The sequence below is a fragment of the Nicotiana attenuata genome, unplaced genomic scaffold, assembly GCF_001879085.1.
Source record: "Nicotiana attenuata strain UT unplaced genomic scaffold, NIATTr2, whole genome shotgun sequence".
Classification (NCBI taxonomy): Eukaryota; Viridiplantae; Streptophyta; class Magnoliopsida; order Solanales; family Solanaceae; genus Nicotiana; species Nicotiana attenuata.
This window is the reverse complement of record NW_017670460.1, coordinates 1-13,237: the sequence shown is the minus strand read 5'-3', so window position 1 is coordinate 13,237 and position 13,237 is coordinate 1. Positions and strand designations below refer to the sequence as shown.

At 36.0% G+C, this 13,237-nt stretch overlaps 2 protein-coding genes across 3 annotated transcripts; one reads left to right on the top strand and one right to left on the bottom strand.

The window, feature by feature from the left end:
• Positions 1-1,281: 1,281 nt before the first annotated feature.
• On the top strand, positions 1,282-5,955 carry LOC109239751 (double-stranded RNA-binding protein 1-like). 2 transcript variants are annotated; one of them, XM_019406334.1, is made up of 8 exons: positions 1,282-1,610; positions 2,747-2,845; positions 3,089-3,187; positions 3,836-4,086; positions 4,529-4,748; positions 4,885-5,037; positions 5,132-5,314; positions 5,391-5,955. In XM_019406334.1, exons 1-8 carry the CDS (start codon positions 1,400-1,402, stop codon positions 5,762-5,764), a joined length of 1,590 nt encoding a protein of 529 aa, XP_019261879.1. In that variant the 5' UTR covers positions 1,282-1,399; the 3' UTR covers positions 5,765-5,955. The 2 variants fall into 2 exon arrangements, with proteins under 2 accessions (XP_019261879.1, XP_019261878.1); XM_019406333.1 differs by having other exon boundaries at positions 3,086-3,187.
• Positions 5,956-6,932: 977 nt separating this feature from the next.
• LOC109239750 (inactive protein RESTRICTED TEV MOVEMENT 2-like) lies at positions 6,933-8,429 on the bottom strand. Its single transcript, XM_019406332.1, has 2 exons — positions 8,228-8,429; positions 6,933-7,677 (listed from the first exon to the last, which is right to left on the bottom strand). Exons 1-2 carry the CDS (start codon positions 8,340-8,342, stop codon positions 7,070-7,072), a joined length of 723 nt encoding a protein of 240 aa, XP_019261877.1. The 5' UTR covers positions 8,343-8,429; the 3' UTR covers positions 6,933-7,069.
• Positions 8,430-13,237: the final 4,808 nt, after the last annotated feature.

The following is a 13,237-nucleotide window of genomic DNA, read 5'->3' as shown; positions in this document are numbered from 1 at the left end:
CACAAGTGTAATTACACAGTTAGATTAAATTTTAAATTAAGTAATTATCAAAACTTAAAAGTTAATATAATAAATATATGCCTATAAATTTCTATAAGTATAAATAATATTATATTTGGTATTTAAGATGTATATTTTTCGTGAATATACATTAATAAGTAATCATATATTTATAACTAATATTGTAAAAATAATTTATCTATATATTTTAAATTAATAATATTTAGTTTAGATACGTACAAAAATTAAAAATATACGTTTTTTTGTAAGAACATCATGGAATTCATATTTGATAAAATAAATTAATATTTATAAATATAATGTCATAACATTATTCAAATGTTTGACAAAATTGATCTATCAATTCTAACTAAAAAATGAACAACATGCGACGTGAGCCAATACTACTAAAACAAGTAAATTAGAACCATGAATATAACACAATTTTAAAATTCAAAAAAAAATTATTTAGCATATGTCAAATTCCAACATAATAATAGTAAGTTCCACTATAATTTTAGATTAGGAAACATAATAAGTTTATAACCACATTCAACAATGAAATTCCACTTTAATTACATCACTCATTATATGACAAGTTTGTAAATGACTTATTATTTATAATATTAGGAGGTGTAGTTTCAAAAAAATAGAATAATAAAATAAATAAAAATAAAATATAAGCAATTACATGAAATAACAAGAAATAAAGGAAGAGAAATAAAAGATAAATAATGTACAAAGAAAAATATATTTTAAAATTTTAAAAGAAATTAAAAAGTAAAAATAAAATTAAAAAATTAAAATAATAGAACTAAAAAGTTATTAAGAAAATAAATTAAAATTAAAATAAAAAGGAAAGAAAATAAAAAAACAATCTTGTAATTACACAGTGTAATTACCACCAATTCTCACCTCCCCCTTGAAAATTGGAGAGTGTAATTACACCTATCCAATTACACCCAATTCCATACTGACCAAGTAATTACTTGGCCAAACAAACATGTCAAACTATGTAATTACACTTAATTACACCCAAATCCAATTCCTAGGTGGCTTTCCAAACAGGCTCTTAATTTAATATGATAAAAAATAATTTTATAGTAACTATAATAGTCAAGGCATGAAATTAACAAATTAACCCAAGTTAAAACTTAAAAGTGGAGATGTTGCCAAATGCTAAAAGCACAGTGCATCCGTACATACACCAACTCAGTACTGAAACATGATGGGGCAAGGGGATTTTTGTGTGAGTTTGGTTTGGGGGGGGGGGGGGGGGGTTGGTTCAAGATTCGAAATACTCCATGCATGAACCATGGAGGAAATTTTGTGACATTTCTCTGTGTACATTATATATGGAAGTTGAAAGCAAAAAAGGAATAGCAGAAGCAGAGAAAAAATGTATAAGTCGAAGCTGCAAGAATTGTGTCAAAACAAGAAATGGGGACTTCCAAAATACTGCAGTATGAAAGATGGAGCAGAGCACAACCCACAATTCAAAGCTTCTGTGGTTGTGGATGGCATCAACTTTGACTCTCCAACTTTCTACAAATCATCTAAAGAAGCCCACAATGAAGCTGCTAAGTTTGCTTTCCTTCACTTTACTTCTGGTACATGATATTATATCTCTATATAGTTCTGTATGTTTTACTATATTTAACTTAATATGCACAGGTAGTGAGGTAGGGTAAAGATAAAGATTTCATTTTTAACTTAAATCTTGTCTGATCCTCTTTTTCAATATTGAATTTATTAGGAGAGCAGAATGGATACAGAGAAATTATATAATCTAACCCCAATTAGTTTTTGATTAAAGAAGACTTGATTCGTGATTGATTGACACTTGTTAATAAAGGGGCAGCCCGGTGCACTAAGCTACCGCTATGCGCGGGGTCTGGGGAAGGGCCGGACCACAAGGGTCTATTGTATGTAGTCTTACCCTGCATTTCTGCAAGAGGCTGTTTTCACGCCTCGAACCCGTGACCTCCTGGTCATATGGCAGCAACTTTACCAGTTACGCCAAGGCTCCCCTTTCTTGTTAATAGTTTCAAGAAAATGATGATGCTTTCTAAACTCTCAGCAAAGTTGTATGCTTGTACAATGTTCGAATAGGAGAATAGCTTCTGCCATTGCTTGAAACATCTACCAATATTTAAAGGCTTAGACTTAAAATGCCAAATGAGAGATTCATTGAAGATGCTTCCTTCTTGATTTCAAGTTCTAATATTGAGTTAGAAATCTCGTTTCCTTTTACCATGATGCGAAACGGTATTTTGCTCAGATTTCTTGCAAGGCTTATGACTATGTTCATGTCCTACCGGTGGAATAGGATGCTTTTAAGCATAACTCAATATTCAGGGAGCAACAGAAACTGTAGAACCAGTTTTGTCCTTGTTCTGAAACATATAGTATAATGTTTTTTTACTCTAACCTGGATGTTCCAGTTGAAATGAACTTTCAGCACTATGAAATCATCAGCATTACTGATATAAGATTGATTACTTCATTGGTTGTGAGTATACTGTGACTCTGACCTGTATTTCTCTTAGTTGTTGATACAGAAAGCTATATATGTCAACTATTTTGGAAAGAAGTTTATGTCTAGTTTATGGCCTGTGCTTTTTGAGATTCAATGGTCAGAGAAGTGAGACGGAATAAGTAGAATGGCTTGAATTTGTATAATAAACATTTTTCCATGAGTATTTAAGCTAATTTTACTGAATAATGTTTCTGTACTTACTATTAGGTGGGTCACTTCCAACTATGGAAGATAGTGGAGTAACAAAAATTGAGGAAGCATGTCAAAATCTGCGGGATCATCTAATTACTTCTGAGATCGAGCAAGGTGAAGAGCTTTAGACAGTTTTATGTTACATTGATAAATAATGCACTTAATTTTATTCATTTTTTGGAGATTTCAGTGTCATAATCATTGCTTTTGCTGCTTATTCATCTAAGAATCCTTCATTATAATTTTCTTTTATGAAAATTGTTTCTTCTGTTGTAAAACCTTGTTGCAAGCAGTCCGTGCACTAGGTTCTTTTGTAAAATTTTTAAGTGACTAACATCTTTCTCTATTAATTAGTAGGTGTTTCAATTCCAACTATAAAAGGTAGTGGACCAGCAACAATCGAGCGAGCATGCAAAAGTCTGCAGGATAACCTAAACACTTCTAAGATCAAGCAAGGTGAAAAGCTTAAGATGGTTTTCTGTTTCATTGATAAAAGCACACTTCAAATCTTTTTGTGTCATTACCGTTGCTTTTGCTCCTTATTCATCTAAGAGTCCTTCCTTCAGAAATGAAAATTTCCTTTTGCTGTAAAACCTTGTTACAAACAAGAAGCACTTCAATATTTTGTGGACAGTATTACTGCTTTATCAATTGTGGCACCTTCTACCTTTAATACTATCGTAGTGTCTTGAAAGCTTTTACTACGATTAGTTGCACCATGGTTTTTGTTTTTGTGTCTTCCAAGTAAACTAGTTGAAGTACATTGAGAAAAATGAAATTTCACTTGGTACTTAAAACCTATGTTGCGCGGACTCTCCAAAATGCTGCCGCACCCTTCTCGGATCCTCCAAAAATGCACTATTTTTGGAGAATCCAACACGCATCCGGCCACATTTTAGGAGAGTCCAAGCAACATAACTTAAAGCAAAAGGTTGTACTTTGCAAAGTTCTTTTCAGTAAAAAAGAAAGAGTTTATCCCCATATAGTGTATGAAGTACCTTTTCCAACTCTATTAATTTATTTTTGGCAGGTATTCTGTAACTTTGTTCTATTCCATGTAATTCTGCTTCTCTTTTGAATATCCAAATTATTGCTTTATTACAGAAGATTCTCACTATCAGTGCAAGAAGAAGCTGCAGATGTACGCAAAAAGAGAAAAACTTAGTGAACCTGTGTACCATAGTAAAAGGAAGAGCTCATCTCGTGATCGTCATAATGATCTTCACTTTGAGGCAACAGTGACAGTGGCTGGTGAATTGTTCAAAAGTCCTGGAGCATACAAGACTGCAGAGGAAGCAGAAGATGCTGTTGCACAGCACGCATTGATGACACTAGTAACAGTTGCTTTTCAAACGGTAAAACCTTTGTTAGCTAAGTAGTACCTGACTGTTCTTTTTCTACTACCTCCGGTTCACGTTATTTGTCATTTTGGCAAACTGAATTTGCTTCGAAATATTTGATCGTTTCAGCGAAATAAGAAGCATTTATTAACCTTTTTTTTTTCAAATTCACCGTTGCTGCTCCAACTAATGGATTGTTAATTTGGGTGAGACTCATAAGAGAGACCAAGAGTAGTTTATAAAAGTGCTATTATAATTAAGGCTCTTAAAATGCTTTTCTTGGAGTTGGGGTGGGTGAAAAAACCTTAAAAGACAGATAATATGGACCAGATGTAGTAGTTTTTTCAGTTTTCATTTCAGAAATTGCCATGGAAACTGAAAATTGGTGATGTCATTCATGTGCCATTTTCATGTCTTCTATACTGTTTAATGAGTCACCATACCTTTTTTGGCCCAGAGTAATACCGGCAATTACAAGAGTTTCCTTCAAGAACTGGCACAACATGAAGGACTTTGCTTGCCTGAATATAAAACAATCAGGATTGGTGAGCCTCACAATCTAACATTCTTCTCAAGTGTAGAATTTGAAGGAGAAGTGTTTCATGGGAATGCTTCAAACTCCAGGAAACAGGCAGAAGAAAATGCTGCCAAGGTTGCTTATATGGAGTTAGCAAAATGTAAGCATTCTTTTGCAGGCTAATAGATGTTTGTCGTGACTTGTGAGATTAACTTAACTATGACATTTTAATGCAGTTGGAAGACTATCAAAAAGTATACTTTTGTAGAGTAAATTGACATCTTTCCCAATTTCAGGCAAATCCTTCCATACGAGTTATCCTTTGACTGTGTCCTCGGACTTGGAAGGTGAAATTTTCAAAACTGAGAGTTGCTTGGATTCACTGTCTATTTCTCATTCAGCTGCGACATCAACTGTGAAAGATGTTCACCAGCCTGAAGAAAGCAAAAGTAATTCTTGTTTTGGTGTCTGTATGAAAGTGTCCCCTAATGCTTATTTACTTTATACTATACTGCTAGGACAACTAACTTTCAATAATTTCAGGAAAGACTCATCAGCTAGGTGACTCAACTATATCCTCGGAAACAAAGGATGAGAAGCTCAGTTTTTCTCCTTGTGAAAGCTTGCTTTCCGTTGCTAAAAAGCGAGGAAACCCCACGGTTGGATGTCCGCCAAATTCAACTTCAGTTTTGATGAGTTTTGAGGTGGAGGATGAAGAAAAAGAAGGTAGTGTTCAACGTTTTCTGCACCATGTACTCATTCTGTCTTCATATGAATGACTAAGTATTTGTGCCTTTGGCAGATGAAGAGATGGTTCACTCTAAACATGCATCTGCACAGTCCATAGGTGCTGAAAAGTTTAATGCATCTTCACTTTTGCGGAGCGTGCATGAGCTCAGTGTAAATGAAAATTCACCTTCTTCAATGGAATCAATGGTCCATTTACCTAAAGAAACTATATCATCAGCTGCAATGGCACCAACCCATTCCTCTACTGTATCGAATGCAAATTCTAGCGCGAGAAAGACTGCAGAAACCAAAAGTTACCTCCTTTGTAACAGGGTCACAGTGTACAAATCCATTCCAGATGAAGTCCCCAAGGGTACTATTGTGCTTCCTATTGGTGAAGATAAGTGGGTTGTTGTGAACTTGGAATTCCCCAATGAGAAAGTGTAGCTAATTAAGTACTACAGTAGATACATGTTACTTACATTTATCCTCCTCTTAAACATAGAGGCTAAACTGAAACAAGGATGACTATAGTGTATCTATTTAAGGAACTTCTCTGTAATATTCTCTGAAACATAAAAGTGCTGTTTTGGAAGTTAAGTTGGCTATTAATATGATATAAACAGTTTAAGTCTTTATTTATGCCCCTAGTTATTCCTTTATATCTGTTTAGTTGTGATTGCTGTGTTCTTCAGGATTAGGTGAACTGTGAACAAAGCATGATTTTGGGCATGGACATTCGTCCTGTTCCTACTGTTGGTCTGGTCTAATTTTTTTCACTCTCTCTCTCATGTGGTGATATGCATTAGCTGTTCCATGTACAACAATCTTTACATGCGATGATAGATCAGATACACTTGCACTGGAGACGGATCATTGCATAATGTGCTTGCATATATTTTTGGATTAGCAATCCAATTGACAATGATCATCAGTAGATAATCTGTTAAGTAGCTGCTCAAACGTGAGGTTGCACGCTTTTGTGCTCTTACTAATCTATATGTTGTCTCTCCCTCCTTTCTTTCTTTTGGCGAATGCAAGACGATGTGCTGGCTTTTCACTGAGCTCTAGCGGTTCTTCCTTTATCTTCGATGTTTTGGAGTTGGCAAATTCTTGTCATATGACTAAATGCATGTTTGAGTATTCTTCTTCTTTAAGTTGCATTTCCATTATGGTCTAACAGAATAACATTTACTTAAATAAGTTCATATCTTAACTGCTGCTTGATGGTTACAGGCCTCAGATGCAAATTTTCTGATTCCTGATCCCATTTCCCCTTATAATAACCTTTTCTGCTTTATTTGCCGAGTTAAAAAAATGAGCACTTAGGACTTTTGGATTTGGTCATTTGCTCTCCCCTTTAGTGACAACAAATGAGATACAAACCATTTTACCTCATTAGCACTTATGATTTGTTCAAATGATGTTTTTAGATTATACCAACTGATACGCGGCGCCTTCCTGAGATTCCTTGGAAGGGCAACGTACGGCTAGGCAACTGATGTCAGTTCAGTTGCTGTCCGCCAACTGAGGTCCCCTCCGTACGCTAGACGAGATTGTCAGTGCCGTACGGGAAAACCAATGTCAAGAGCAATTGAGAGAACAGAAATGAGAATTCAGAATGAAAGAAAGCTTGATTGCATTAATGAAAGCTATTACAGAAAAGCAACGCGGTTATAAATTGATTGATTACAGTTTAGAAATTGAATGTCATAGCTGGGAGGAAATGCAAATATCCCAACAAGATTTAGGCTACAGAAAGTCTAGTTTCATATCTTCAGCTTTGTTCGCAGACTTCATCATGTTGGCAACATAGAGGCTGATACCAAGAACCAACAGAGCCACTAGTGTCATTTTCATCATTCTCCTTGGCTTCTTCAGGTTTGCAGCCAAACGACTGGAATTTCTGGTCGTTTCATCATCAGTCGATCCATTGTAAGAACTACTTGAACTACTTTTATCTGTTGAAGATTTTTCTGGAAGATTTTTAGCTTCTGTTTGCTCACTGGTTTTAGTACTAGTGTAGTTTCGTTCTTCTTTAGCAGGGGTATTATCAGCATTATCCTGCTTAGTAAATTCATCTCTTAAAGATGTTTTATGTCTTTTAGCAGGGGTACTCTCAGCTTCTGTGGCTGGCAATTCCGTATCCTTTTTCACTGCTGAAGTTATTAGTTTTGGCTGTTTAACATGAAGAACGCCATTTTCAAACTTCGCACTGATTTTGCTTTTGTCACAATTTTCTACAGCAGGAAAGTCCTTGTGAAACCTCTGCCATTTGTTCTGCCCAATTGGCCTTTGTCCGCTAATCTTCAGAATTCCTGTTCTTGTAAGTTGAACCCTCAGCTGTTCCTTCTTGAAACCTATGGAATTTCAATCTTTATAAGTATATGAAATCAATATGTTCCAGATAATTTTTAAGGTTACCTATGAAAATTATGAAGAAAATAACCACAATCTCACTACATGACTTCTCAGATATCTCAGGTGTCATAAGGCATGAAAATAAGTTACTGTGAAATTTGACATTTTCATCCAATTATGAACATTTCATTTAGAGAATGTTAATGTTATGCAGAGCATAGTGAAAAAATCTCATCTAGAAGTTTAGCAAAATATTATTTTTAAAGATTCCCCATAATTTCTCATAGTATATTCTTTTTAAAATGCGCACCCGCTGCTTTTAAATTCTGAATCATTTATAAATTACTGTCCAACTAGAAAAAAAGACAAATGTACTACAAGCGTCGTGTTGGTGGGAGGAGGAGAGAAACGGATAATCAACGACGATAATAACAACTACTATGCCTCAATTCCAAGCAAGTTGGAGTCGGCTATATGAGTCCTCACTCTATGTCGCTATTATATAATCTTATAACTTATTAATAACAGGAATGAACAGAAGAACAGCACCTGGAAGATTAAGTTGAAGAGTGTCAAAGTGGTCTTCTTGAACTAGCTTTGATGTTGGCATAAAATCTTCATATATTTGAGTTGGTGTAGCAGTTGCAGCTCCTTTTGAATCCATTTTCTGTGTTCTTTTCTTTCTTTTTTGGTAATATGTAATCTTTTATCCTTTGTTCTTTGTTCTTGTTGATGGAAAGGATGAAGCTTGGAGGTTATATACACACAAAAGAGAACTTTCTTGAGATGCTTTCTGTTTTCTTTCAAAATACATATTCCTTAACTAATTTCCATTACTTTGTTTATAAACCTGTTCTTTACTCTACAGGGTTTCCTTGTAAAATTATAAAGCTTGAGAAGAACTCCTAATGAGGAAACATCAAGTGTAGGGGCAAACTTTTAAGAATTGGTAAATGGGGATATAGAAAGTTTATAATTTGTTACAAGGGAATGGCAACTAGGGGTGCTCATAACCGAATCGAACCGAAACCGAAAACCGAACCGCAAAAGTGACTTAATAGCTTATTGGTATCGGGTTATCGGTTTAACGGATGAAGAACAGATTGAAATTTAGTACTTAATTAAAATATGAAGTAAATCTCTAATTATCAAATCTCACTTTCTTCGGAAGAGATTTCTTTCTTTTTCTGTCATAAAGATCTCAAAATTACTAGTCATGTCTTTTACTAGATTACAAGTTTCTATTTTAATACTTTTTCGCTGTTCTATCTATGACTTTTATTACCTCTACAATTTGGTCCTTTTCATTTTTATTCTTAATTTTTCTTTTTCCTTTTTTGGTTAAAACATTTTACTCGTCCTTTGATTTTGTCAATAACTTTGACTAGAAAAGTGGCTTTCACTTATAACTCTGAGGAGTGTTTACTTCTTGTTTAGCAGCTCATGTCCTAACGGTAAAAAAGTTACTTTGAACGTTTGGATACGCGACCTATACTTTGAACACATTCTCAAATGGTAACATAACATAACAAGAGCATTTGGAATATATATTGAACATATATCTTTTAAAGTTTAGTTTTGTTTCATACTTGGGTCTGCTACTCTAGAGAGAAGCTCTGACTTCTTTCTAACCTACTAAGAAAGAAAAAGCCTTCTTCTTCATTTATTCATCCTCCAATGGAAGCGGATTTTCCTGCCACCGAAACGGTCCTAGCAATGATTCCCCCTAAACCGCCGGACATTACCATTAATAATAATGCTTTTCATCCTCAAGAAAACTCACCTATCTCATATAAGGATAAACTAATTAGAGGGGAGGGAGATATGGATATCACCATCGATCCTCTTGAATCCTTACCATCTACATCCTTGGACACTTCAATCGTGGATTCTCTAATGACACTGGAAAAAAAAAAATTACCCTCTCACAAGAGGATAAAGTCCGCATGTATTTACCTTGGAAAAGCTCAATTATTATCAAACTCCAAGGTAAAAGAATTCTTCATCAAATACTAAAGAAAAAGTTTCAAGATCTGTGAAAAATAAAGGAAAAATTTCCCTTAATTGACCTTGGGGAGGACTACTATATTGCAAAACTACATAACAAAGAAAACATGCATTCAATCATGCAAAATGTCCCATGGTTCATCTTTGGACATTTTTTATCATGTCAAACATGGGTACCAAATTTTGTGCCATCAGAGGCAAAACAATCCTACACTGCAATTTGGCTCCGTCTCCCAAACCTTCCAACAAAATTTTATGATAGCTTTATCCTTCAAAAGATTGGAAACTCAATAGGCAGGCTACAAATAGATGCTTGCACATCAGCAACCTTAAGGGGTCAAAATGCCAGGATGTGTGTGGAATTACCCATGAACAAACCGGTGGAAAAATTTATTTACATTGATGATCGTAAACAGTCCATAGAGTATGATGGTGATAAATTTCTTTGCAAAAGGTGTGGGTTCCTAGGCCATACCCATGCAAATTGTTCACGCCCATTAAAGCCTATGTCAGAGAATACTATTGATGAGAAGGCAGTCCCAAGCCACAATGAAGATGCAGAGTCACACATGCCTCAAGTGGATAATGGCTGGTAAACAGTGACCTTCCAAAAGCCTAGGAATTCAAGCAAACCAGCACCAATGGTGGACAAAGGAACTCCAGTAGAGGCAGGTATAAGCGTCAAATTATTTAATGCTTCCACAGGTAAGTACATCAACACTAAAAAGTTTAAGTATGTTAGTAAGGATAATTCTACCATATCAAATTACCATAGCAATAAATCTTATGCCCAGGAAACCAATCCTAAGAAAAATTCGAATACTGATAATCCTAAAGGCTTTCTTTTGGAAAATCGCTTTTCCATGTTGCACCAACAGCCCATGGTTTTACAAAATAATAATCTGAATAATTATAAATTGTTAATGGAAAATAAAAACACGTTGCATGCCTCTATTAGGAATTTAGACACTTCTAGTAAAAAATCTCCTACTGATTCTACCATATCTTCCTCCACATAAAACAATTCTAGCAATAATACCCTACCTATGTCATACCAAGACATGGTTTTGCCAGACACCCCTACCACTACCCCTCTAAACCCCTCCATTACCGTGTCTAATCCCCCCAATAACAATCTTCGCATGTCTCAAAAATCTATTCTCAATGGCCAAATGGAAGATGGCATGCAACACGTACCACCAAATTTGCATGCAAAATCTTTTATTATATCACCTACGCTAGACCATCCAATTTGCATGCACTTAGACACAATCATTCCCTCCTCCCAATCCCCTCCTATTTTAGTTAGTAACAAATACTCTGAAAATTCCCAGACTTCCCCTTCACAACCGGAGAAGATACCGTCTCATTCAAATACTCCGTCAATAACATCCATCCAACATGAACAACCTCCCACCATTACCCCCACAAATCCAGAATCCTCCACTAATTTTTGTCCAACCTCCACTACCACAAGACCACCACCCCATGTCTTGGATAGAAATAGGTCTAATGGGGAGGGGACTAGTTTTCAATGCCACAATCAATGGCCAAGAGAGTGTGATCTTGATTCAAAATCCAAGATACCTAGCACAATTAGTGGCCGGGGGACTCCATCTTGCAATGAGCAACTACTGGAACCATGTGTGGGTGAACAATATTTTACAACCACTAGCCCCACAATTAAACCAAAACCTAGTGGAAGAAATGAGAGCCCATTGGAACCTCCCTCCTCACTTCAACCCGGTTCCAATCCTCCCTCAGAATCTAGAGTCGGACCTTCCCTTCTTTCCCCCAGAAGCACTCACTGCCATCAACCCTATTTTGATGCCTTGGGAGGCACCAAATCAAGCTCCACCCCATCAACCGCAACCCCAACCACAGAATGTAAACATACAAATGCCAATGGAGGAAATGAATCTCAACCCTCCAGTAGCTCTAAATTAGGCAATCCAATAGAAGAAGAAGTGAACGAGCAAATAGACTTAGTGGGGGAATCACTGGAGGAATTGTCAAACCTAGACGAGGTAAAAGTACTTCTATTCAAGGAAGCACTAGAGAAGAGGCACATACTCACTTGCTCTCCAAACTTTCTCAAATGTTCAATGGACATTCGTCCTCCTCACGACCCAACAGTGGGCAATAGGGCAATGATTCTAGTCCCCACCCTGAGAAGGAGCTCAACAACCCCTAGGGACTTGTTCTTTAATGGTCACTCACACACACAAGATTTTACCATGACTAGTCCAGTTAATATAATAATTTGGAATAAAAGGGGGGGGGGGGATAATGAAGACTTTAGAAGGAATTTTAAGGATCTAATGATGCAACACCACTCAAGTGTGGTGACACTGCTTGAGACAAGAATGCAATCCCATGGGTCTCTTCTTAACGAGTTTGGTTTCTCCGATATGATTGAAGTTCCTGCGGATGGCCAAGCAGGTGGAATGGTTGTTCTATGGGACAATGCCAAGGTGTTTGTGCACAATTTTGTGCGTAGAAATCAGGAGATCCATGCAACAATCGAGGTACGTCCTAGTAACTTCAAATGGCTATTCTCTTCAATATACGCTAGTACAAACGTTAGCTCTAGAGATATTATGTGGAATAATATTAGAAGTATCTATGATAATTATAAAGGGTCCTGGATTGTGGGAGGGGACTTTAATGACATTCTTAAAGCAAACGATAAATTAGGGGGAAGATCTCTAAGTCATAGGCGTGCATATAAATTATGGTCTAATCTTAACTACTATAATCTACTTGACCTAGGCTATAAGGGAAGTAGATTCACATGGTCAAATAATAGATTTCATAACAATAGTCTAATTATGGAACGGCTCGACAAAGTATTTGGCAATGAACAATGGATCCAAATTTTTCCACATGCTTCCATAACTCATCTACCTAAAACTCACTCAGATCATAATCCGTTACTCTTAAATCTTATCCCTAAGCAATGCACTAACCTTCAAAAGCCCTTTCGTCTTGAACCATTTTGGTGCAAGCATCCTCAGTTTAGGAATCTAGTTGCTTCTGCATGGTCTAGTAACCATTTTGTAACAGCTTCTTCCTCCTTTATATCCCTAGTCAATACCTGGAAGAATAATACCTTTGGTGACCTCAAACGAAAGAAAATAGAATTTTAGCTAGGCTCAGAGGTATTCAAAATTCCACCTCTTATTATTCTAGTTCTTTTCTTCAAAATTTAGAAGCCACTCTAAGAGTTGATTATAGTAACATCTTAGAAATTGAAGAGGACTACTGGAAACTCCGATCCAGAATCCAATGGCTCAATGATGGAGATGCGAATACAAAATTCTACCACATTATGGCCACTAATAGGAGAAGAAAAAACAAAATAGTTTTCTTTAAGGATGTGAATAACAATTGGATAGATGATCCGCAGGCCATCCTTAATCATACTAGGGATTATTTTAGTCACATGTTCACAACCTCTCATACCATTAGTGACTGGAACTCTATAAAGTCTGATCCAAGAAGTTACAATAAAATAGACTTATCCCCTCTAGATAATCCTCTCACAAATAA

Excerpts from the sequence above, each read along its gene's own strand:
- LOC109239751 (XM_019406333.1), top strand. The coding sequence starts at position 1,400 with ATGTATAAGTCGAAGCTGCAAGAATTGTGTCAAAACAAGAAATGGGGA. Across the intron at positions 3,188-3,835 it reads CACTTCTAAGATCAAGCAAG|AAGATTCTCACTATCAGTGC; the intron begins GTGAAAAGCTTA and ends GCTTTATTACAG. Across the intron at positions 5,315-5,390 it reads GGAGGATGAAGAAAAAGAAG|ATGAAGAGATGGTTCACTCT; the intron begins GTAGTGTTCAAC and ends TGCCTTTGGCAG.
- LOC109239750 (XM_019406332.1), bottom strand. The coding sequence starts at position 8,342 with ATGGATTCAAAAGGAGCTGCAACTGCTACACCAACTCAAATATATGAA. Across the intron at positions 7,678-8,227 it reads TCTTCAACTTAATCTTCCAG|GTTTCAAGAAGGAACAGCTG; the intron begins GTGCTGTTCTTC and ends GAAATTCCATAG.